The sequence below is a fragment of the Scardinius erythrophthalmus genome, assembly GCF_964197995.2.
Source record: "Scardinius erythrophthalmus genome assembly, chromosome: 3".
NCBI lineage: Eukaryota > Metazoa > Chordata > Actinopteri > Cypriniformes > Leuciscidae > Scardinius > Scardinius erythrophthalmus.
In genome coordinates this window covers 34210318-34237300 of record NC_138223.1, presented here as the reverse complement: position 1 = coordinate 34237300, position 26983 = coordinate 34210318, and the positions used below count along the sequence as shown (strand labels likewise).

Sequence of the window (26983 nt, the reverse complement as noted above, 5' to 3'; positions counted from 1 at the left end):
TATATAATTCATACAGTGAAAAACTATGCAGTGTTTTACTTTTACATTTGATTATTCAGTTTCTGTTGTTAAATAGACCTAATGTAGGATAACCTGAACCCCGTGGTTTACACTGATGTTAAAATAAATAACACATCTTATATTCAGTAAAACACTGATGTTCACTTTCACAAGTTGAAGGGATGTTTTCTTGTTACAAAAAGAATGTGAAACACATATGTAGGTTATATAATTTTAAATCTAATTTAAGTTAATTTTATATACTTTAAGCATTATCGCATCGCATATCGAATATAGCATTGTTTAATGAGTTATCGCATATCGCATTTTTCTTCAATAACTTAATAACTTCGTCCATGCAATGAAATAATGGCAGACAGAGGCTTCACCATTACTGATCTCCTCTATGAAAGGAAGGTGAAACTTGTCCTCCTTGTGAATCTTGTAAAACAGATGTTACCTGTTGTGAATATAGTTATTTTTATAAACCTTTACAATGTGCCCAGATGTTACCTGTTATGAAGTTTTTTTAATAAACCTTTACAATGTGACCAGATGTTACCTGTTATGAAGTTTTTTTTATAAACCTTTACAATGTGACCAGATGTTACCTGTCAGTTATTTATTATAAAACAATATAATGTGAGCTCTGTAGATTCCCCTTAAAACTTAAATGAATTAAGTCTTCTAGTTAGAAGGAATAAGTCACGTCAAGTTTGCAAATGAATACCATCTTGGTTTATTACTTATGAAATTTAAATGGTGAAATGTGTCTACATGAAGGTCAGTAGAAGGTGTCTCTAGCTTCCTGAAAACATCAAACACTTCTTACAACTGATTTTATACAACTTATTTAATCGTTCATTTAACCAATTACCTAATCTCCGATCCTTAACCCTAAATATTCCTAAATAATTCCTTATTATTTACAAATATTTTTTTTATTGCTGCTCCGTCAACTCCTTCTGACAGGACGTAGTTAAATATTCCCATAGGTTAACGTTACCTCTGGCCACGTTAACAATGACGATGGATGAGACAATGTGTGACGAACTGATAGTAGTACGAAGTTTTCTCCGTTCTCCCAATTTAAAACATTTACGGTATTAACGTTATTTGTCATTTTGATAAAGTTTTGGCTAACTATAAACAATCTTCTAACGACTGAAATAGCTACTGGATGTGCCGTGTCAGTTTAACGGAAGTCGGATGACAAAATGCGGAAGCGCGAAGTATTAAAAGTGGGCGGGGCGGAATAAGGTGAATAGCCTGAGTCCAGCACGTGGATGAATGCGTTCAGGTTCTCTTCCTGTAATCCTGTGACGTGAGCAAAGTTCATAGAGTCAATCTGGACCTTTTGTGACTTGTTCAGTTAACGTGTCATCCCTTCATGGAGAAACTTCTGCTTCCCTGGCACCTTCTCCACGATGATGATCTGACCCTTCTTGACCAACCCTGTCACCTCCAACAGTATGGTGGTCTGGGCAGACCTCAGTGGATGAAGGGGTTCTCCTTCGATCCACACTGATTTTTGTGTGAGACACCTGAAAAGCATCTTAAAGGTCCGCTTCACGATTGAGCACATATGAACTTACAGTCGTAAGGAAATGCATAGGAACGCATAATGCAATAAAGCAAAATCATGTCATGTTCAATGTAAAATATCATGTTCATGTCAGCAAATGTGAGTGGTACATTTGGTCTCATTAATTACCTGATTTTTAATTACCACGCCAATAGTACTCATATAGAAGGTCAAGGAAGGACAAAGGAAGATCTTACAAGCTCTTACCCTGTTTCTAAAAACATTTAAATAAATGTCATTCTAACAAAACAACTGTCTGAATTATTCAAAGGAAATCAAAATAAGTTTCAGGGATTAAAATCAAAATAAGTTTAAATGCAGAAATCAAAATAAGTTTCAGAACTGTTTTTCTGAATTACTCAAAGAAAATCAAAATAAGTTTCAGGGATTAAAATCAAAATAAGTTTAAATGCAGAAATCAAAATAAGTTTCAGAACTGTTTTTCTGAATTGCTCAAAGAAAATCAAAATAAGTTTCAGGGATTAAAATCAAAATAAATTTCAGGGATTAAAATCAAAATAAGTTTAAATGCAGAAATCAAAATAAGTTTCAGAAATGTTTTTCTGAATTATTCAAAGAAAAAATGCAGAAATCAAAATAAGTTTCAGAAATTCAGCAAGAGGTCAGTGTAAACCAAATAATCAAATAAATGGTATAGGATCAATGGTTTTGTGTGTTTGTGTGAGAGTGTTTTTTTGTTTTGTTTTTAATGTCAGAGTGTGTTTTTGTCTGTGAGAGTGTGTGTGTGTGTGTGTGTGTGTTTGTGTGTGTGTGTGTTTGTTTATATTACATTGTGGGAACCAAATGGCCCCACAAGGATAGTAAAACCTGAGATCACCTCCATTGTGGGGACCAGCCAGCGGTCCCCATGAGGGAAATGGGTTAATAAACATACTAAATGATATTTTTTTGAAAATGTAAAAATGAAGAAAGTTTTCTGTGATGGGTAGGTTTAGGGGTAGGGTTAGTGTAAGGGGACAGAATATACAGTTTGTACTGTATAAAAACCATTACGTCTATGGAGAGTCCCCACAAAGATATGTGCGCCTGTTTGTGTGTGTGTGTGTGTGTGTGTGTGTGTGTGTGTGTGTGTGTCTGTGACAGAGAGTGTGTTTGAGAGTGTGTGTGTATTGATCTGGCTAAGTCACAGTCGATGACAGAGTTGAATTGTAAATTTTGTAATTGATTGAAGCGGTCACACTTCAGATTTATCCATTTTAATTATGTTTCTGTTATTAGTAGGTATGTTGAGAAATCAGGGGCCCTCTGATCTTCCTACTCCCACCAACAATCATGGAGTTTGAAATTTAATGGCAGGTCTGCCTTAGAATTTGTCTTTATTTGTGACTGTAGCCATTCAGTTGTCCATGTGTGTTGCATTAGTTGGCAGTTTGTTGTGAATAGCGTATGCTATTCTCTGTGTCTCTGTTAGACCATGATCATGAGATCATGATCTTCACCACCCTGTGTGTGTGAAGCTATCTGGATCTGTTAGTGTGAAGATGACACATCTTCGTCTGATGTGCAGTGTTCAGCCTGGATAGACTATCTACCCCAGGTGATGATGCTGTGAGGGTATAGTGATGGAGGTGTTTGTTCAGTGTTCACTTCTAGGAGATGGGTGTAATCTAATCTATAACAATTGTTTTGCAAATTTAGTTCCAGTTCTAAACTGGGAGGCCATATTTACGTAGTGATGTATATTGTGAGATGTGAATGGCCTCTTGAAGTGTCTTTTCACCCATCTCCCGAGTCTCAGGTTATGTTCTATCAATTCCGCTGTCCTGGATTTGCTCCAGGTGGGCTCCTGCCCCTCCTGGCATCTGTCTTCCGAGGATTTTGCAGAAGTAAGCCTGAGACATAAAACAGAGGAGAGCGAACCACAGGCAGATAATTCCAATATTTCAAAAGCATTAAATTCAGATGTGTGGAATTCTTTTACTTTATACCATTATCATGTCAATTGTAATTTTAATTCCAGATGTCACATGAAACCGAGTTTCATTGACCACGTCTGAATTGTTGCTGTTGTCTCAGTGTGTTGTGACACCTGAAGCTGCTTTTTCAGTTCAGCCTTCAGTCCGCTGCATGTGCAATGTGTTCACACATTTTAATTTGTGCAGATACTTTTTGACCTGCAAAAAACGGTGGTACTTCTGTCTGCTGTTTAGCATTTCACACCCTCCTCGTAAATTTACTTATCTCATCAGATTCAAATCAGTTGGTGCACCCCAGTCAAGGATTATTTAGCGTGCTATTACCTGTGCCACACTCCTAGCCGTGTTCTCTAACGGTGAAAAATAAAGGCATACCCCGTCCCTTTTTGGCACTGGGTAGCACACAAATGAAATTCTGTTTCAGAAATTAAATTTTAATGACGAAAGTCACACTTCCCCAATTATTGTCCTGCTCGGCGAGTGTAATATAATGTTTATTATAATTCAAGTTATAATATAATTATAAGATCTACATTCGCTGTTTCTCTTTTTTCTTTTCTAGGTTTCAAATACCTTTTCTTCTCATTTAGTCTTTTAAATGCCCATTTTAACGTTTGATTCTTCTATTTACTCTATTTAATTTATATTTTACCCGCTCAGTTTAGGAAACTATATAGTTTCGAGTTCCTTACCCAGGTCTCTGGCACAAGTGGTCAGCCCCGAAGATCAGAAGTTGGGGCAGTTAGCTAAATATCTTAGGATTTTGTCGTAATTCCCACGCGCAACAATCAAAGATATATTCAATAGCCCCTTGGATGCCCTTCAGGAACTTAATTCAATCGTTTTCCAAAACTATTAAATTAGAACAGAAGTCATCGGAAGCGTCCAAGCTAGGCTGATCAACCAGCATCTCGCTGATCCTAGTCGGACTAACCCATCCTCTCATCCAAGTCACCCGCACACTTCCTGATATCAGTTATTAGCCGTGGCTAATCTCTGACGCAATCTTGTTGTAATATACAAATCCGTTAAACTTATTTGGGAAAAACAAATCTCAGAGTAATTCAGAATAAATTCAAACATAAGAATTTATGATTTTTGTCCAAAATTCAGAGTTGTTACGTTCTCTGACGCGTCTCTGGAACTTTGAATATGAAATGGTTTTTGTTTTCAGGATTAATGAGATGCGATCGCTGTTTATGATTTTCAAATTTGTTGTGAATCACATTATAGCCACCAAATTCAGCACAGACACACGCGTTTAATTCAATTTACACAGGACAAATGGCCTAGAATACAACATCTACAACCTTTCCCTAAGTGAAATACACCCACAGCAAAGCAATAGAATACAACATCTATATCACTTTTGCTTAAGTGTTTCAAATATACTTACAGTAAAGCAATCCTGTGTTTCAAGAATAAACTTTAAATTAGCCTATGTGCATGTTGTAGCACAAACAACCAAATTGTGATCTATGTGCATTATGTGTTAAGCACAATTTGAATTTTGAAAATGCAGACAGGTTCAATGAATTTAGATGTTAAACTATTAAGCCATTTGCTATTGGGCTGCTACCCGACTAGCAAATGACGCTAATAGCTGAAGGCCTTGAGCGTCCAAAGTTGTTAGGTCAGTAAGAGTTTTAGATGCATTTGAGCTTTGGTTACTTGCAGAGTGCTGTTTTTTGTCATTAGATTGTGATTGTCTGCGTTTTATGAAATACGGTGGAGGTCTGCCTCTGCCCAATGACCAACACTTTTCCTCTGTATGGCCTGTTTTGTGACAGGAATTACAGAATCTGTTCAGTTTTCCACAGTGTGGCTGTCTGAATTCTCCTGCAGATGGAGGATCTTAATGACATTCTAACACAGCTACCTCACCATGCATTTGTTTCCGTGACTCAATTCTTGTTGCCCAGTTAACAATACCTTCGAATGTATTTTGTGCTGGAGAAGCACCACACATGAGTGATTGCTGTACACGCGGCCCTGCATTTGTAAGTAGGAATTCAAGGAGAATTACATTGTTGTGGTTAACACCTTCAATTCCAGAATACTCCTCAAAAAGTTCAAACATATTTTCTGCATATGTCTCAAACGATTCTTCAGTACTCTGTTTCCAATTGAGAATCAATTCCCATCCAACAGCACTACAACCACGCAGCTCGCGAAGGCATTGTTTTAGTCTATTCAAGATTTCGCTCTCAGGCTCATTTTGATGCATTGACTGCACAATGGTGCCCGTCATCAAAACCTGTGGTATCTTAGATCAGAACATCTGTAATTGAGCTGATAACAATTTGCCAAATATCTTTTGGTTCAAGCTGAAATGCATGTTTTAGACTAACAATGCGTCTCCACCATGGTTCGAATGCCCCTTTCAAAGGGAATGGTCCGATCTCTGCTTTAAACAAGCTACATTCAGTTACTGTTAAAGGATGCCGAATGGTTGACTCTGTGCCGTTTGGGTGCTGTATCACCTTAATGGCTGAAACAGGCACTCTTTTCATAACTTTGTCACGTGCTTCATCTGTCTGAAAAGATACAAGATTATTAGAGCAGGCTGCCTCATCTAAGAAGTGTACATGTTTAGCCCAATCGCTGTTAAGCTTTTTGGGAGACTTGCTTTTAGCATTTAGCTTAGCCTTAAGATCTGCAATGGTGTCTTTGTGATTTTTACACTTTTTAGTCAGGGCTAACAGCTCAGCCAGTAATTTCTCTAGCTGTGTTTGAAGATCTTGAATCTTTTCCTCAGACTTTTGTGCCTCTGCATTTTTAGAATGCACTTCTTCACATCCACATAGAATCCATAAGCGAAAGAGTTTAATAATATCTGTGCCTCACTAAAAGTGAGCAAATGTTTGACTATTCCTTTTAACCATTAAAGGAACAATGTCAAGATCAGTTAGAATAATCTCATGTAACAATTTAATATTTCAGATATCAGAGATCAATTCCACAATCAATTCAAATATCTAGAACATGATTATACATTGGTTACAGAAGAGAAAGAGAGAGAGAGAGGGAGGGGGAGGGGGAGAGAGAGAGGGAGAGACCACCTATTCCATTTGTGACCAGCAAAGAAAAGCCCTGAGAGTCAGAGCACACCTTCCTTTATCCTCTGACCAGGTGACATGGGGGATGGGCGAGACCACCCTCAAATGGCTTCTATTCAATGAAAGGGGGGCTGGCCTATCTGGCCTTATCTCTAAACCAGTTTTCTCTAAGCTTCTCTAAACCTTATTTCCTTTTATTTTATCTATCTGGATATGAGATACCTGTACCACTCACTTTGAGACATTTCAAATGTTAGGGGTTAACAGTTTAGGACCCAAGGACCAGATGTTTGAAAGAAGACCAGGAGTCAGAATTATAAAAAAATTGAAGAAAAGTTTTACTTAAAATAGTTTGCAATTAAACCATGTTCTTGTGTGAGTTCTTTGTTGTTTCTGAGGGGAAGAAAGGCTGTATGGGGAGGTCGAATGTTAATTAGCCAGCAGGGCCATTTTGTCTCATAGACCAGGCCTCAACCAGTATTTTCAGTCTTACAGATTCAATGAGGAGCTCTGTTTTACACATTAGTTCAATTTAAATGCTGCCGATCTTACCGTATGAGAGACAAGGATCGATAAATCCAAGGCGATCGATGTTGGGAAAATGAATCATCCACAATTCGATCTCATGGTCGGTTGTATTGTGAGGCTCTGCGATGTAGGCTAAACAGCGGATCTTTGAGCTCGTGGCCGCTCATTACTCCGGCTCTAGTCATTGCCATGTGATTCAGCCAATGAATTAGAACTGCTACAGTAACATCACACAAGCCAAGAGCACACGCACGCAACATTTTACCACTAAAACCCATGAGAAGCTAAATAATAATGGAAATAAGGACGTTTAGATGATGATCTGATAGTGAAAATAACAAATAAATAATCTCTTAATGTTTATTTGTGTTTCTGCATGAAATACTGGGATGCACAACGGTAATGTGAAATGAATAGATTTGGAAAAATGTCAACGCAATAATGTAATAAGCAATCCTTATATTTTACAAGTTCAATGCAATTAAGTAAATTAATATATAATATTTGATATTATAATGTATAATGTAAAATATATGATATTTATAATATTATAAAATAGTATTTGAATTGGCTTGTGTATAGATTAATAGCCTGGAAAAATCTAAATAATCCATGATACAATTTCAATGTACATTATTGCATTTCTATCATTATTCACCAAGGTACTCAACAGTATGAAGCCATTGTTAACATAACATAAAGTCAAAAACCAAAATTATTGAGATTAGTTTTAGGATATCATTATTTTGCTCATGTGGATAATGGACACTTTCAGCAGCTTGGATGGTTACCTATTGAAAGACGGTTAGTCTAAACTAAAAATGGTTCATAAAATAATTAATAATTGGGCACAAGTGTATTTTAACTCATATTTCTCTCGGGTTAATGTAAGACATGGACATTATTCTAAAGTGGATGTAAATCTATGTATAATATACAGGAATAAGTTGCCATTGGACAATGTTGGTTTTAGTATAAGAGTGAAGAAGTTATTTTTTAGATGGGATGGCTTAATAGATATGGATATATATATATATGTGTATTTGTTGTGATATTTTGTGTGTGTGTGTGTGTGTGTTTGTGTGTATGGTTTGTCATGAAAATGTCTCGTTAAAAGAAAATCAAGGACCACAATGGAAATAAGTTAATGCAACTTTATTGTGTTATCCTTGAAAAAGAAGTTGTTACAATGTACAATTCACACCTTTTATTTTCATTTACATAAAAAAGTAATCAACCTTGACGAAGGTCCGTAAATGAAAGTGTTTCTTGAAACATCAACTGGTGCTTTTTGGGCGTCATCAGGTTTTTGTTTGAGTTTATGTCCTTTTTGAGTAAGGGTGGATTTTTGAGTGCACTGTCATCACAGTATGACACACCCGTAATACCCACATAGGCCAAAGTACTCTTAGGCTTTTCAATGGCCAACTTAGACATTTCTGAATGTTTTTTGTTTTGTTTTACCATCCTGTGTATCCAAGTATACAACATGATCCAAGAATGTTACTTTCTGTTTTATATTTAGCTTTGCTTTGCATGAATACATTACTACATTATCATACATTTAGGCATCTAAAAATGGGCATAGACAAGACAGAATTAAAGGTGAACACTAGTTCTAGCAGGTAATATTGAATGAGAAATTAGATGTGCTAAATCTTCTTGCAGCAAAATGGTGTCCCTAATAAGTAACCCAATATATCCCAATGTATGTATCCAATATATACTAGGTAAGGCAAAGGGGAAAACCCTCTGTGCCAGATAGCCTTGACAACACTCTCCACACATTGCTCTCTTCCTCATTGTTCACCACCTCTTACTCTTCCTCCTCTCCCTCTTGTTTCCATCCATTGTTGGTATCAACATCCAGTGCAACATTTTGGCACTCTGAACTGACTTGGTACAGTTGGTTTGGTCACATAATTAGAAATAAGTGTGACTATTTTTAAGTCGTTGTCTGTAAACGATGACAACTGTGTTGCAGTTGTGTTTAACTTTTGCCACTTGTGTTTAGCATTTTGAAATGTGAGTGCATCACAGTGCAAAATGTGTTTTAGTGAGTGAGAATGTGTTAAGAGTTTTGCAAAAAAAGAGTGCATGAGATTTGCAAATTGCGTCTTGAACTTGTTTAATGTTTTACAGAAAGAGTGATTTATTCGACAAATTGGTTTAGGCTATTAAGAATTTGGTGCAGAGAATGGGCATTAGTGTTTCAGCAATTCAGAAAAACTGGATGCATTGTGAATTTTTTTAGCCCAAACAACCTGCGCTTCTGGCTCTGAAGGTGATGATACACAGGGCAACTTTTTGAGCAATGTTGCTGGGCAAGCTTGTCGGTCGATTGTTGCTTGGGCACTTTCCCATTGAAAATGGGCAATACAATTCTATCTGGATAATTCAGATCGGTCATGATGGGCCCTGTGTCTCATCTGGTTGCCTGTTGACGGCAACATTGCCCAGCAATATTGCTCAAAAAGTTGCCCTGTGTATCATCACCTTGAGGCTGACTTATAAGGTAAAACAGACAGAAGTGTGAAGAGGTTCCTTCTGATTATCAAATTTGGGCAACTGGTTGAACCCAACCACATCTTCAATAAGGAGGAATTTGTGGAGATGAACTGGAAATGTAAGGACAGAGGGAACTTGTGAAAAAAAAACCCAAATGGTTTAGGATTACACTGAGTTTTAACTGAATGTTTAGCTAAAACTGTGAGCTAGTAAACAAGCTCTCGGCTCTTCCTGGAAGTCAAGGGAGTATCTAAGGTTAATACTTTCAAGTATGAGGATATGAGATGGTTAATTCAGACCGAATCTCTTAAAAAAAAGGACAAATTTGAGTATTAACAATCATTTAACATGCTGTATTGTATTTTATTTATGTTTATAACATGCAGAAGTTACACAAATCCATTAATTTCACTGTCCCTCACATTTTCAAATATATAAATAATTCTTCAAATTCAAACATGATGATATTTTTTGCAATCAAAATGACCAGTTGATTTTTTTTTTTTTTTTTTGCCTGATTAATGAAATGACAAGAACTAATGCTTCTTGCAGAATCAAGCAGCACTTTATCATGAGGGGTTGTGAAAATAAAAGCGATACAAAGTGACAAATGCATCATGTTCAAGGTGAAGTTGAAAAAAAAAATTGACAGTTGGAAAAAAACAGTCAGAGTCCAAGTATGTCTAATGCAGTGAATTTGATGGCAACACCCAAATGTTTACATTAAAGTTTAAGGAATTACAAATAATGAATGTCTCTACTGGAGATGCAATTTGCAATTTTATCGTGCAACTTGATGAATTATTTTTTTGATCAGATTAAGTGACAAAGCCATTCTGACTGTGAGTTGCAGCAACTTTGGGTGGCAGTGTCAAGTGGATACAGTGAGAAATAACAACTCTGTCAGTAACCACAAGATCTCACGTTTTTGTCTAGTGTGATAAACAACTAGCCTCTCTCCGACAAATGTACTGTCTACAAAAATAGTTTTCACTTGGCGAGCAAGCACAATGCCGATATGGGTTAGAAATGAAATAATGGAAATTAACAGAATAAGTTGCAGAATCTTTTTTTTTTTTTACCATTAGTGCAAAAAACATTAGTCAAAAGTGTGTTACGACCCAGAATGCAATGAAAAGAGTGCAGAGGGAATGATTTAGCAAGACTTTATTAAGTCTTACACATAATCTTGTTTAGTCGTCCTTTGGAAACGTAACTTTATTGTCCTCTAGGACAATAAAGTTACCTTGACCTTGACTTGACCTTGTCCATTGGGACAATCCTACCAACTATCTTCTCATTCATTGCATTATGGGTATCCACTGAAATTTGAATTTATATGTTGATCTCTGCACACTGTAAAAAAAAAAAAAAAAAAAAAATTGGTAGAAAAAGGTCTGGCTACACGACATTTTAGGTCTTCTGAAACTGGAGAAGATCAAATTCTCTTAGGGGGTCATCTGGCAGGTTCTATACTCAGTGGAGACCACTACTTAACTATCTAGATAAGCTGCCAGCTCGGGAAGTCTCTTTGTAGAGTCCCACTGTATGGTTACACTCCAACATAACAGATAATAACAGATAACTTGCTTTGATGACTGAGGAGTAAGCAGCAATTGATTGATATTTACTTTGTACAGTTAATTAGCACTAGCACCTTACATTGGTATTTTTAATTATTACTGTGTGGGTATATGTGTATATATATGTATGAGTACATATATATATATATATATATATATATATATATATATATATATATATTTTTTTTTTTTTTTTAAATGTTTGGGGGGAGGGGGGAGGGGAAGGAAGGCGGGGTGTTGTTCATTTAAGTTCATAAAAAAGAAAAGGCATTGTATTCCTGTATGCATTTTATGTATGTCTCTTGCACTTTTATTTTTTTTTAAATGTAAAAGGTACTGGTAATTATCCATTACGGGCATTTCTTTTAATCCTAAAACACAACACAATGCGTAATTCAAAATATAGGTACAAAAAGCCCTGTGAAAATTATAATGGAAAATCCCCTCATTAACACAGTATTGAGCTCTATTTCACAGACTTCTGTATCTCTTGATTGTGCTAGTTTTAAATTAATGATTATATTTTAGCCTACATACCATTATTGTTCATGATTAACATTAAGATAGTATTAATGTCACTTTAGTAGCAATGCAACTGTAATTTGATTAGTAATTCAGGCACTATAGAGGTGTAAAAACACTTGCCTGTGTGATGAAGAATAAAAAAAAGATGTTAAGATTGAGAGAAGGGGAGGAGTTGTGAAAATGAGTGGAATGTAATAAAATAAGGTGAAACGGTCACCGTGAGCACAGATTGAAGACAAAAGTGCAAGAACTGCAATGGTAAGTCATTTTCTTGAATGAACACTCTGTATCAATTTTTATATATTATTTATATGGGCTTTTTTTCACAGTGGAAATCAGGATCTATAAGATTTGCTCTGTTGATGACTCTTCTCTTTGAGAGTGGCAGCTTCTTAACAATGAAGAAAGGTAGTGTTTAATTCAACAATATATTTATGTTGAAATTTCCTAATTTTACATTTTTTATAGAAATCAACCCCATTGAATATTAAGAGTGTAATTAGCCCCATTCCTTAATGTACCCCAATAACAATAGGGCAGATATTGTTAACACAAAACACGTGACCACAATATATATTGTGTATATTGTTTATATAGATATTACCTGTTTTGAGTAAACATTGACAGCATTAGTAGATTAACAGATATTAACAGACTTATATATTACAAGTTACACTTCAAACAGACAAAGAAAACTATCCACCCATATTTTTAAAGTGCTATATAGCTTAGCCATGTGTGTGACTCTTTCATTTAGGTTTTGATGTTGACCATAATGTCACTTCGTGGTGCCGTATGCCTGAAGCCTGTGATGTGCATAGCTTCACTGATTGGTTCAAAGTAGGCCGCCACTGTGTCAAATACTTCAACAGCCCTGCTAACTTCACTGAAGCCGAGGTAGGTTATAGCACTTTTTTTTTAAATAGATTGTTGCATTGTTACTCTAAAGATATTTAGTTTCTATTATCCTTCACATTATTACCTCCACCATAAAAAAAAAAAAAAACGCTGTGTTTAAAAATGTTTTGTAGTCATTAAATGTTCTTGTTTCATACTCAGTTGATGTGTAGGTCCAAAGCCCCTGGTGCACATCTGGTGTCAGTGCATAAAAGCAAGGATAATGATAACTTGCTCTGCCTTGTGAAACAATTTAACCCAAAAAACCTGCGCATCTGGCTCGGGGGCTTTGAATTCTTCAAGGTAAAAAGACATCTTCACAAATGGGGAGAGCAAATTCCAAATTACTGAGTTGTTGTTATTTTCTGTTTTTTATTGACATGCATCCACTAGTTTCTTACTGCCCAAACAAACACCTTCTGACTTACTTTCTTTAGTTTTTCTTATTTTTATTTTTTTTAACTTCTTTCTCACTTTCTCAGTCTGGTCAATTTTTTTGGATTGATGGTTCCTACTGGAATTATCATATTTGGACACAAGGTGAACCCAACCACATGTACACCAGCACGGAGGAATGCGTGGAGATGAACTGGAAAGGTAAGGATGGAAAGAAAATAGTAAAAACAAAAACAAAAAACGAATGAGTTATAGGATAATCACATTAAATTTAAACTTTTTGATGTTTGGCTAAATGATTTATTATAGTGATATTGATGAAGGTACATTTCACTTTCCCTCACATTTTCAGAGGTTGGCAGGTGGAACGACGACTCTTGTGATGTCAAGAAAAACTACATCTGCGCCTTCAAACGACATGACATGCTGAAAGTAGACCAGGAGTAGATGGAGCAGTTTTATCTGAGTATCATCCCATAAAACTTTCTGAATTAAATGATTTTCTATGCATCAACATAAAAAAAATAAAAAAATAAAAAATAAAAACAATTCTTACTTAAAATGATAATAAAGAACTTTTGCAATCAAAATGATCAGTTGATTTTATTTATTTATTGTTTGTCTGATATATAATTTTGTAAATATACATTAAAGGAAAAGATTACTTTAAATTTACTAACCTTAATCTAACTATAGTTTATATGCTTGTGTTGGAAAATAAAAGTGGTTTATATCAAATGTATTATAAATAGATAACTCAAGGAAAACTTGAATACTTCAAAGTCATGCACCTTTAGTCAAGTTTTAAATAAGTTGAGATTTCATTAGATAGAATTGTATGTGTGATATGAATTCACAATCCCATGTGGTGAAAATCAAGTTTTTAATGTTGTTTATATGTCTATGTGGTGTTTTTAATATGCTTTAAGACAAACCATGTACAAATTCATAAGTCAACACCATTGTTGAGTATTTTCTCCTTAAAACGTACTCGGTTACTAACGTAACCTCGGTTCTCTCTAGAAGAGGGAACGAGTACTGCGTTTTGTAAAAACGCTACGGGAAAAGTCTCTTTTCACGAAATACTGAAGCAAAAAATTATCCTTTAATTTTCATATATGTATAGCGCGTTGCCGCAGTAGACAGCTATGGCGAGACGGCTTGCTCGCTCATTGGCTGCTCTGCGGCAACTGCATAAGCCTATCGAGCGAGGCCTAAAGTGACGTCAGGCCAATGAGGGCGCTTCGCGCCCTCCTAGCCATTTCCTGCCGAGACGGGCGTGGCTAACCTCTATAAAAGGAGCTCGAAAAGGCTGATTCACTTGATTTTGATCGCCGAAGCGAACCAGAGTGAACCGTACGCACGGCAGAGAACGCAGTACTCATTCCCTCTTCTAGAGAGAACCGAGGTTACGTTAGTAACCGAGTACGTTCTCTTACGAGAGTCCTCTCGTACTGCGTTTTGTAATAACGCTACGGGAACCCCTTGTAAAACGCTGTGCGTGCTGGGATAAAACACCGATCACCGGAAGCTAATTCAGGCGTACAGTGCATAATCACCAGATAGACTCACACAGAGTCAGGGAATAAGGGAGGGGAAACCTTAATTCCCTATACTGTAGCGTCCGCAGGCTTAATATGACCTCACAGAGAGAGTCTAGAGACAAGAGGGGATTCCCTCCGCCCTTATATAGCCATGTCCGCAGACGCGAATATGACATCACATAGACAGGGTAGGGAGCCTGAACTAATGTGGGAAATGTGGGTCTTACACAGTTCTGCCCAAGACAGTCGGTAGCGCGTTGCACCTGCGATTTCAGGGATCTAGCTAGACAGCTGAATCGACTACACCGATAAAAGCTTAGCCTGTAAGGCGGGAACCTCTAGGTTATAAAACCTGATAAATGTAGACGGCCCAGCCTGCCGCCGTACATATATCCTGTAGGGAAATCCCGCTAGACTCTCTAACTCCCAACGGGCACGGGATGCCCTTGACAGTATAAGCCAGCGCTATGGCGTCAACTATCCATCTGGATAGACTCTGTTTCGAAACAGCCTTTCCCTTGGAACGTCCACTGAACGAGACAAAGAGCTGCTCTGTCTGTCTGAAGACAGCAGAGCGGGACATGTAAGCTCTTAAAGCCCTAACAGGGCAAAGAAAACTCGAGTCCCCTTCCTCACTTGATCCCGGTAGGGCAGACAGGGAAATAACCTGAGCCCGAAACGGCGTGTTGAGGGATTTTGGCACATAGCCATGCTTAGGTTTGAGTATGACTTTAGAGTCATTAGGGCCAAACTCTAAGCACGCTGGGCTCACGGAGAGCGCGTGCAGATCGCCTATGCGCTTCACTGAAGCGAGAGCCATCAAAAACACTGTTTTGAAAGACAAATGTTTGAGGCTAATAGACTGGATAGGCTCGAAAGGGGCACCTTTCATGGCCGCCAAAACCCTAGAAAGGTCCCACGTAGGGACTGAAGGAGGTCTGGGTGGATTCAGCCTCCTAGCTCCCCTGAGGAAGCGGATGACTAAATCGTTCCTTCCTAGTGACTGACCCAGCGTTGATCCAGAGAACGCTGAAATAGCCACCACATACACTTTGAGCGTGGAAGGGGATATGCCCTTATCCAACAGCTCCTGTAGGAAGGAGAGAACCTCCGCTATCTCACAATTGAGGGGTGATAGGCTCCGAGCTGTACACCAGCCGGAGAAAACCGACCACTTTGAAGCATAAAGCCGCCGAGTCGACGGTGCTCTAGCCTGAGTGATGGTATTCATTGCTCCCTCTGCGAGACCAACGGATATCCGTTGAGCGCCCACACGTGAAGGGACCACAGCTCCAGGTGTGGGTGCCAAATCGAGCCCCCGGCCTGCGAGAGGAGATCTCTCCTCAACGGCACTGGCCATGGAGCGATGTCTGCTAACTGCATCAGGACTGGGAACCATGCTTGGTTCTTCCAGAACGGTGCTACAAGCAGCACTGGGCATTTTGTTTCCCTGACCCGCTCTAACACCTGCGGCAGGAGGGAGACGGGGGGAAAAGCTTATAGCGGGCAGCGCGGCCACCTCTGAGACAGCGCGCTGTCGCTCTTGGAAAAGAACGCGGGGCAATGAGCGTTTTCGTGGGACGCGAATAGGTCCACCTCCGCTCTGCCGAATCTCTCCCACAACAGCCGGACTGTTTGTGGGTGTAGAGACCATTCGCCCGTGGGAATGTTGTTCCTGGACAGTCTGTCTGGGCCCACATTCTGAAGCCCAGGTACGTGCACTGCTCTCAGCGAGCGTAAGTTGTGCTGAGCCCATAATAGGAGGCGTTTCGCCAACCTGTACAGGGATGTGGATTTCAGACCGCCCTGGCGATTTATGTAGGACACCACGGCCATGTTGTCCGAACGGACTATGACGTGTTGGTCCTTGATATGGGGACAAAAACGCGTCAGCGCGTTGTGCACTGCCAGCATTTCTAGGCAGTTGATGTGTTGGAGCTTTTCCCGTTCCGACCACAGGCCGAAGAACGGTCTGCCCTCGAGCAGCGCTCCCCATCCCGAGGTGGATGCGTCTGTCGACACCATCCTCACTCCCGAGGAAGTCCCCAGGCTTACACCTGATCGGTACCAATCGTCCGCCAGCCAGGGTATCAGGGCTGTCACACAGTTCTGATTGACCCTGAGGCGTAACCGACCGGACACCCACGCTCTGCGCGGTACTCGCGCTTTCAACCAGAACTGCAGCGGGCGCATGCGGAGCAAGCCCAGCTGGAGAACTGATGATGCTGAGGCCATGAGACCTAGCATCCTCTGAATCTTCCTGAGCGGGGTGGACGCGCAGCACGCAATGTGCAGCACGCGCTGTGGTGACAGCCGCGCTGTCATGGACTGTGAGTCCAGAACGGTACCCAGAAACGAAATCGTTTGACTGGGGTTCAGTGAACTCTTTGTCCAATTGACCGTGATACCAAGATTCTCGAGGTGATCGAGTAAAATGGTTCTGTGCTCCGCGAGCTGTGATCGTGATTGAGCTAGGATCAACCAGTCGTCCAAATAGTTCAGCACTCGCATGCCTCTGAGTCTGAGAGGAGCGAGCGCTGCGTCCATGCATTTCGTAAATGTACGAGGTGCCAGGGACAAGCCGAAGGGCAGGACTGTATACTGGTATGTCTGACCCTCGAAGGCGAATCTCAAGTATCGCCTGTGATGTGACGCTATCTGTATTTGAAAATACGCGTCCTTCAGATCTATCGACATGAACCAGTCTTCTCGGCGAACATGCGCAAGGATTTTCCTGGTCGTGAGCATTTTGAAACTGCGTTTCACTAATACTCTGTTCAGCCGTCTTAGATCCAGTATGGGTCTGATACCGCCGTCCTTTTTGGGGACTAGAAAGTATCTGCTGTATAGCCCCCCTTCGCTTTGAGCTCGGGGAACGCGCTCTATCGCCCCTTTGCTTATCAGTTTTGATATTTCGGCGAGAAGTAGGTGTGCTACTTCCAACGACACCGTAGTTTCGACGCGCGCTGTGAAGCGGGGAGGGCGTCGACAAAACTTTAGCGAGAAGCCTCTTTTTATAATGCCTAGCACCCAGTCCGAAACCCCTGGAAGCGCTGCCCATGCTTCTGCATGGTTGGCTAAGGGCCGGATACGGAGCGCGCTCTGTTCGCCGTGCGACAGAGGCGCTTCGGGGTTCAAAAACATAGGCGTTATGCCTGCGGCATTTGAGGCGGGGCGCGCGCTTAATACAGCGGGCGGAATGCTCGTCCTCGACCTTACTACAGTGCTTAGCTGAGTGAGGGAGGACTGAGAAAGTCCCGTGGGACTCATGTGTGCGAGTAGATGTGGGCTGGGAGCGGGCACATTTACTGCTTTGGGCGCGCTGTCTGCCTGAGCAGAGCGCGCGCTCACAGGTCTCGTTTTTACAGAGAGCCTGTGATCTGTTAGACATAGTGTTCGTGGGCACTGGGAAGTGGGCACTTTCACTATGTTGGAAGCGCAATCGACCTGAGTCGATTTTATGTGCGTGAGCCCTAAGTGTAGGGCTGTGCTTGTGTGTAGGGATGGGCACTGAGGAGTGGGCATCGACACTACATTTATAGCACCATCGGCCGTGGCCGGGACACCAGAAAATACACTCTTCTCGGGATATATCTGGGTAGCCGTGAGAACGGCTTTTGTGTGCAGGCAAGCGGGCAACTGTGTGGGCTTGCGCTCTGCAGAAAATGCTGGAACAGCCGCAAATCTTGGGACTGAAACAGCGGGGCGCTTGGGTGAGAGGCCGGCCGCAACGGGACTCACACACCTGCGCTTTCCTAGGCGTGCTAGGACTTCTTCGGGGCTTCCGGTTTCACCACAATCCTCGACCGCGGCCCGCGCGAAGTGGGGCGCCGGGCGCTGGATCGAGAGCGGGGCCTCGAGCTGCGCTGTTGTGGCTGCTGTGAAGAGGCGGCCGAAGGCGGGGGCTGAGGCTGAGAGCTCCGCGGGGTCCGTTTATCACGACCCGCTGCAGAACCGGAGCGCTTCGGCAGGAAGTGCTTGAAGGCTTGGGACGCTTTCTGGGCTTCGGTAAATCTCTCCACGAACTCGGAGAGAGAAGAACCAAAAAGGCCAGCGGAAGACAGCGGGGCATCGAGAAACGCGGTGCGCTCGGAATCGGCCATCTCCGTAAGCGTCAGCCATAAGTGCCTCTCAGCGACAGTGGCGGAAGCCATACACCGTCCCATGGCTTGTGCGGCAGCCTTGGTGGCTCGGAGCATGAGATCAGAAGCACTCCTCAAATCCGCGATGCAGATAGCGTCAGGTCCCATCTCGTCCAACTTACGGAGGAGATCACCCTGGAAAATCTGCAGCGTAGCCATGGTGTGTAGCGCTGACGCGGCCTGCCCAGCGTCATGCGGCAGGCTCTAGAAGGCAACACCGGTTTAGTCCGCCGTCCAGCAGAGGGCGGGCAAAGGTGGGTCGCTATCGCCTGTTCCACCAGCGGAAGTGAGAGGTAGCCTCGGTCCTTAGCATTATCCAGCGAGGAAAATGCAGGCGACACAGATGAGCGCGTTCGCGCAGAGTAGGGCGCGTTCAAGGCCTTCGCAACTTCTTCATGTAACTCAGGAAGAAAAGGAGCGGGCTTTGATTCCGGAGAAGTGCGCTCACCAGGGAGGAAGCTACCATCCAGCCGGGTGCGAGAGGGGGGCTCCGGCGCAGACCACTCGAGGCAGAGGCTCGCCGCGGCCAGCGCGAGTACTCGCATGAGCTCCGTCTCGTTGTTGGCTCTCGTCGTGGGCTTGCGGGCAGGAGGCGCGAGATCCTCGGAGCTCGCCCAGTCCTCGCTGCCTGAAGCCAGCAGAGAGCAGGAATCCTTTTCCCCCGACGCGGCCTCTGAAACAACTTCCTCTGATGAAGCGGCGGCAGACTGCGGGCGCTGAGCATCAGGAAGTGACTCGAGAGAGGCAGGCGAAGCTGGCGGGCGAAACGGCGAGCTTGGTCGGGCTGGAGCGGGTTCCGGGACCCGCTGCGAGCGGCGCTTCTTACGGCGCGGCATCGCGGCGGTGAATGCAGGCTTCGAGAAGGATGCCAGGCGAGTCCTCAGAGTCACCATCGGCAAAAGCTCGCAGTGAGGGCAGCCGCTGTCAGCGAGCGCGAGCGCTACATGGTCCTCACCCAGAGAGGAGACACAGATGACGTGACTGTCTCCCTCGGTGAGTGGGGCTCGGCACGAGCCGCAGGATGGCATCTTTAAAAAGACGCAGCTCTTTTAGGGGGTGAGTGTTACAAGCGAACACACACACACAAACAGAGCAATATAGCAATAAAGGATATGGGCGTCGGAAAGCGCAGCAGGTACGGCTGTAGAAGGCGGCGTTGGCCAGCGGCTTCGAGGGCTCGTCCCGCTGAAGTGCTTGCTTCGAACGACGCTTGCTTCCGTGATCCAGCGATGCGTGCGCTTCGCTGAAGAGATTAAAATCAAGTGAATCAGCCTTTTCGAGCTCCTTTTATAGAGGTTAGCCATGCCCGTCTCACTTTAGGCCTCGCTCGATAGGCTTATGCAGTTGCCGCAGAGCAGCCAATGAGCGAGCAAGCCGTCTCGCCATAGCTGTCCACTGCTGCAACGCGCTTTACATATATGAAAATTAAAGGATAATTTTTTGCTTCAGTATTTCGTGAAAAGAGACTTTTCCCGTAGCGTTTTTACAAAACGCAGTACGAGAGGACTCTCGTACGAGAACTGCAGTGAACCAAAGACAGTCTCAAAAACGCGGTTTGAAATCGCTGGTGTTTCTGACGTCAAATTGCCTTGTAACAGAACCAATCTTGTTTGAGATGAGCAAAATCTGCGCAGAACCGATCACCGGTGATCAGCGCGAGATGCATGCCGGTTAGAAATGTGTCCGCCTTGCTCTGATGTCATGCTGACGTATGTCAAAAAACTCTCGCGATCGCAAGTCGTAGGCTACATGTCGGATTCTGCAGTCGAGCGCATTTGCTCTCCACCGACTGCGCTGATCAAAAGCACGATGGGAAATGACTTGCTGACGACACAGCTTAATGCTCATTGGTTTAAACAACCGTGATGTAGCCTATTGATCTCTTTTAAAATGTTTGATTTTAAAACTCTGATATCATGTTTTATGTGTATATGTTATGTGTGAACATTCCCAAACTATCTGACAGTGCGATCTCTTTGGGTTATGCAATTTAATTTTTATAAAAAAATAAAATAAATAAAAACACAAATGTCTGTATTAAAGAAAAAATGATTTATAAGTGAGTGGGGGCGGGGCTATTTTGCATATTCATAAAAAGCTAGAACGGTGTATAGCCTACTAAATAAGGCAAGGGTGTAGAGTTACATTCAAGCTATTAAGGCATACAAAATTCAAGGAAAACATGTTTAATTATATCATTTTGGTGATCAAAGATGAGTTTAAAGGGATCCAATAGTTTAGTTTTCATTTACTCAAAATGGAGTTCATTCTGGCAGACTCTGCCTGTGTTCTGTAAAAAAAAAGAGAAACACATTTAAATGTGACCCCTAGGGGGGCACGCTAAAGCGCACAATTTGAATACCTAAGATAGAAAACCCAAACAGCCTCCCCTTCAAACTATCTAGGCAGGTTATGTCCAATGAAGGAACAGAAATGGGACTGATGTAATCAAACAAGTAACTTTATTAAACACTAGACACAATATATACAGCAAATGTACCCCGCTATTTTTTATTGAACATTTTGTTTACTGTTACCTACGGCCCGTAGGTAACAGTAAACAAAATTTACAATAAAAAATAGTCAGTGAATAAAAGTCTCATAATAAATGAGTTACAATAATACAATAATACATAGGCTGCAGTGAATAAAGTCGAATAAATAAATACTGTTCGCATACACACACTCCAACAAGAGACACTCACACCAAATAGGCGTTTCACACTTCACACTATAGTGAACATGTCACGGAACACTAAACGAGAGACGAGGATTCAAGTGCAGAGGAGATTTAATAAACAACCACAGACGAAGTACAAAAACTCTGAACTCAGGTATCCAACAGACAGGAACATCAAGGACAGGTAACTCAGAAAACGAACCAGCACAAGACTACAAACACAAGGAGACTAAATAGGGGAACAAACAAAGGAGGGTAACGAACACAACAGGTGGGACAAATTAACCAAATAATCAGATAACAAGATGGGAGGGGCTAGACAATAGACAAGAACACACGGCAAACATAACAAAAACACCCATGTGCAGCACAAGACAGGACAGGCATGTGACATTACCCCCTCCCTACGGAGCGGCTACCAGACGCTCCACAAGACCCGGATGGGACGGGAGGGACAGACCAGGGCGGGACGGGAGGGACAGACCAGGGCGGGGCAAGGGGAATGGACAGACCAGTGCGGGGCAAGGGGAATGGACAGACCAGTGCGGGGCAAGGGGAATGGACAGACCAGTGCGGGGCAAGGGGAATGGACAGTTCAGAAATCCAGGGAAGCCCACAAAGTTTAGGAGTCCAGGGCGGGACACAAAGTTCGGGAGTCCAGGGCGGACCACAGAGTTTGGGAGGCCATGGCGAAAATGTGAGACTTTCCCTCGGGCGGCCAGGGCGGAGACTTTCCCTCGGGCGGCCAGGGCGGAGACTTTCCCTCGGGCGGCCAGGGCGGAGACTTCCCCTCGGGCGGCCAGGGCTCAGGAACTGGAACAGACACCACCGAATCAGGCATTGGAACTGGCACTGGCACCAACGGCTCAGGCACTGGAACTGGCACCAACGGCTCAGGCACTGGAACTGGCACCAACGGCTCAGGCACTGGAACTGGCACCAACGGCTCAGGCACTGGAACTGGCACCAACGGCTCAGGCACCGGAACTGGCACCAACGGCTCAGGCACCGGAACTGGCACCAACGGCTCAGGCACCGGAACTGGCACCAACGGCTCAGGCACCGGAACTGGAACTGGCACTGGCACCACCGACTCAGGCACTGGAACTGGCACCAACGGCTCAGGCACCGGAACTGGCACCAACGGCTCAGGCACCGGAACTGGCACCAACGGCTCAGGCACCGGAACTGGCACCAACGGCTCAGGCACCGGAACTGGCACCAACGGCTCAGGCACCGGAACTGGCACCAACGGCTCAGGCACCGGAACTGGAACTGGCACTGGCACCACCGACTCAGGCACTGGAACTGGCACCAACGGCTCAGGCACCGGAACTGGCACCAACGGCTCAGGCACCGGAACTGGCACCAACGGCTCAGGCACCGGAACTGGCACCAACGGCTCAGGCACCGGAACTGGAACTGGCACTGGCACCACCGACTCAGGCACTGGAACAGACACCAACGGCTCAGGCACTGGAACTGGCACCAACGGCTCAGGCACTGGAACTGGCACCAACGGCTCAGGCACTGGAACTGGCACCAACGGCTCAGGCACTGGAACTGGCACCAACGGCTCAGGCACTCGAACTGGCACCAACGGCTCAGGCACTGGAACTGGCACCAACGGCTCAGGCACTGGAACTGGCACCACCGACTCAGGCACTGGAACTGGCACCACCGACTCAGGCACCGGAACTGGCACCAACGGCTCAGGCACCGGAACTGGCACCAACGGCTCAGGCACCGGAACTGGCACCAACGGCTCAGGCACCGGAACAGACACCAACGGCTCAGGCACCGGAACTGGCACCAACGGCTCAGGCACCGGAACTGGCACCAACGGCTCAGGCACCGGAACTGGCACCAACGGCTCAGGCACCGGAACTGGCACCAACGGCTCAGGCACCGGAACTGGCACCAACGGCTCAGGCACCGGAACTGGCACCAACGGCTCAGGCACCGGAACTGGAACTGGCACTGGCACCACCGACTCAGGCACTGGAACAGACACCAACGGCTCAGGCACCGGAACTGGCACCAACGGCTCAGGCACCGGAACTGGCACCAACGGCTCAGGCACCGGAACTGGCACCAACGGCTCAGGCACCGGAACTGGCACCAACGGCTCAGGCACCGGAACAGACACCAACGGCTCAGGCACCGGAACTGGCACCAACGGCTCAGGCACCGGAACTGGCACCAACGGCTCAGGCACCGGAACTGGCACCAACGGCTCAGGCACCGGAACTGGCACCACCGGCTCAGGCACCGGAACTGGCACCAACGGCTCAGGCACCGGAACTGGCACCAACGGCTCAGGCACCGGAACTGGCACCAACGGCTCAGGCACCGGAACTGGCACCAACGGCTCAGGCACTGGAACTGGCACCAACGGCTCAGGCACTGGAACTGGCACCAACGGCTCAGGCACTGGAACTGGCACCAACGGCTCAGGCACTGGAACTGGCACCAACGGCTCAGGCACTGGAACTGGCACCAACGGCTCAGGCACTGGAACTGGCACCAACGGCTCAGGCACTGGAACTGGCACCAACGGCTCAGGCACTCGAACTGGCACCAACGGCTCAGGCACTGGAACTGGCACCAACGGCTCAGGCACTGGAACTGGCACCAACGGCTCAGGCACTGGAACTGGCACCAACGGCTCAGGCACTGGAACTGGCACCAACGGCTCAGGCACTCGAACTGGCACCAACGGCTCAGGCACTGGAACTGGCACCAACGGCTCAGGCACTGGAACTGGCACCACCGACTCAGGCACCGGAACTGGCACCACCGACTCAGGCACCGGAACTGGCACCAACGGCTCAGGCACCGGAACTGGCACCAACGGCTCAGGCACCGGAACTGGCACCAACGGCTCAGGCACCGGAACTGGCACCAACGGCTCAGGCACCGGAACTGGCACCAACGGCTCAGGCACTGGAACTGGCACCAACGGCTCAGGCACCGGAACTGGCACCAACGGCTCAGGCACCGGAACTGGCACCAACGGCTCAGGCACCGGAACTGGCACCAACGGCTCAGGCACCGGAACTGGCACCAACGGCTCAGGCACCGGAACTGGAACTGGCACTGGCACCACCGACTCAGGCACTGGAACAGACACCAACGGCTCAGGCACTGGAACTGGCACCAACGGCTCAGGCACTGGAACTGGCACCAACGGCTCAGGCACTGGAACTGGCACCAACGGCTCAGGCACTGGAACTGGCACCAACGGCTCAGGCACTGGAACTGGCACCAACGGCTCAGGCACTGGAACTGGCACCAACGGCTCAGGCACTGGAACTGGCACCAACGGCTCAGGCACCGGAACTGGCACCAACGGCTCAGGCACCGGAACTGGCACCAACGGCTCAGGCACCGGAACTGGCACCAACGGCTCAGGCACCGGAACAGACACCAACGGCTCAGGCACCGGAACTGGCACCAACGGCTCAGGCACCGGAACTGGCACCAACGGCTCAGGCACCGGAACTGGCACCAACGGCTCAGGCACCGGAACTGGCACCAACGGCTCAGGCACCGGAACAGACACCAACGGCTCAGGCACCGGAACTGGCACCAACGGCTCAGGCACCGGAACTGGCACCAACGGCTCAGGCACCGGAACTGGCACCAACGGCTCAGGCACCGGAACTGGCACCAACGGCTCAGGCACCGGAACTGGCACCAACGGCTCAGGCACCGGAACTGGCACCAACGGCTCAGGCACCGGAACTGGCACCAACGGCTCAGGCACCGGAACTGGCACCAACGGCTCAGGCACTGGAACTGGCACCACCGACTCAGGCACTGGAACTGGCACCACCGGCTCAGGAACTGACACTGGCTCCGGCTCAGGAACAGACACTGGCTCCGGCTCAGGAACAGACACTGGCTCCGGCTCAGGAACAGACACTGGCTCCGGCTCAGGAACAGACACTGGCTCCGGCTCAGGAACAGACACTGGCTCCGGCTCAGGAACAGACACTGGCTCCGGCTCAGGAACAGACACTGGCTCCGGCTCAGGAACAGACACTGGCTCGGCTCAGGAACAGACATGGCTCCGGCTCAGGAACAGACACTGGCTCCGGCTCAGGAACAGACACTGGCTCCGGCTCAGGAACAGACACAGGCTCCGGCTCAGGAACAGACACAGGCTCCGGCTCAGGAACAGACACAGGCTCCGGCTCAGGAACAGACACAGGCTCGTGAACAGTCTCTGGCTGGGCGGAACTCAAGTGCTTCCTCCAAGCATGCAGAACTGCCCCTGCATAGAATAGGAACACGGCCTTCCTGGCCCTGGCAGAACTGATGATGGGGAGTTCTGGGACCACCGGACTCAGGACCACCGGAACTGGGACCACCGGACTCGGGACCACCGGACTCGGGACCACTGGAACTGGGACCACCGGATTCGGGACCACCGGACTCGGGAACACCGGAACAATTACGGAGGGAACCTTTCTCCTCCTCCTGTGTTTCGGGACCACCGGAATTGGGACCACCGGACTCGGGACCACCGGAACTGGGACCACCGGAACTGGGACCACTGGAATAGTCACAGAGGAGGTCTTCCTTCTCCTCCTCCGTTTCCGTACCTCCGGACCACCTCCTCCGATCTGATCACCGTCTGACATGGTGCTCTCCTCCTCCAAAGTCCTTTGAGCACATCTGGAGAAATACTCAAATAGGGAAATGGAATTTCCCTTATCCTCCTCTGAAGAAAAAATCTCGTTCCGCTGAATCCACATTATGGCTGGTTCGTTCTGTCACGGAACACTAAACGAGAGACGAGGATTCAAGTGCAGAGGAGATTTAATAAACAACCACAGACGAAGTACAAAAACTCTGAACTCAGGTATCCAACAGACAGGAACATCAAGGACAGGTAACTCAGACAACGAACCAGCACAAGACTACAAACACAAGGAGACTAAATAGGGGAACAAACAAAGGAGGGTAACGAACACAACAGGTGGGACAAATTAACCAAATAATCAGATAACAAGATGGGAGGGGCTAGACAATAGACAAGAACACACGGCAAACATAACAAAAACACCCATGTGCAGCACAAGACAGGACAGGCATGTGACAGAACATCGCAAAATAAGCATAAATGGTTTGTGATACTATGTTTCATAGCATCATGACAGTCTAAATCAATATTAGATCTCTGATTGAAAGATAACAAAAAAAGGGTTAAATGAACTTAGGCCTACGTTTTTGAGACCTAGATGAATTAGAGCTATATGCACCGTACCAATAAAGTTTAACGGTGTGGATGACTAATAGCTGTGCACACTCTCGCCGGGAAACACCTTTAACCTCAGGGCTGTTGGGGAATTGCAATGAAATTTTAGGACTCTTTCTAAACACAAGGATTATTAGGATGTGTCATTATGCTGTCAAGTTATGGGTTTACACATCTGTAACATTCATATTTGTGCAAGTAGAGCAAAAGTTAGATTTTTGTATCAATTTTGACCTGGAGGAGAATACCAGTCCAGGGATACTGGCACTGTGTAAACGTGATAAACAATGTAAAAATATTAATAAGAACAGCTGGTGTGTGGGATCAGTATAC

The 26983-nt window shown here is 45.0% G+C and overlaps 2 protein-coding genes across 3 annotated transcripts in view; one reads left to right on the top strand and one right to left on the bottom strand.

Annotated features, from left to right (window-relative positions):
• Positions 1–7314, bottom strand: part of tcirg1a (T cell immune regulator 1, ATPase H+ transporting V0 subunit a3a) — a 93819-nt gene extending 86505 nt beyond the window's left edge. For both annotated transcript variants that reach the window (XM_081361625.1, XM_081361627.1), the window contains exon 1: positions 7134–7314. The gene's annotated coding sequence lies outside the window, so the exon portion shown is untranslated. The remainder of the gene's footprint in view (positions 1–7133) is intronic.
• A 4637-nt stretch (positions 7315–11951) lies between these two features.
• On the top strand, positions 11952–13604 carry LOC308688511 (lectin-like). The gene is made up of 6 exons (XM_081361614.1): positions 11952–11983; positions 12055–12133; positions 12483–12622; positions 12785–12925; positions 13105–13219; positions 13371–13604. Exons 1-6 carry the CDS (start codon positions 11981–11983, stop codon positions 13463–13465), a joined length of 573 nt encoding a protein of 190 aa, XP_081217740.1. The 5' UTR covers positions 11952–11980; the 3' UTR covers positions 13466–13604.
• The last annotated feature ends 13379 nt before the right edge of the window (positions 13605–26983 follow it).

What these genes read in the sequence shown, in the direction of transcription:
- LOC308688511 (XM_081361614.1), top strand. An exon ending in CTAACTTCACTGAAGCCGAG is followed by an intron (nt 12,623 to 12,784) that starts GTAGGTTATAGC and finishes TTTCATACTCAG; the next exon opens with TTGATGTGTAGGTCCAAAGC. An exon ending in CGTGGAGATGAACTGGAAAG is followed by an intron (nt 13,220 to 13,370) that starts GTAAGGATGGAA and finishes TCACATTTTCAG; the next exon opens with AGGTTGGCAGGTGGAACGAC.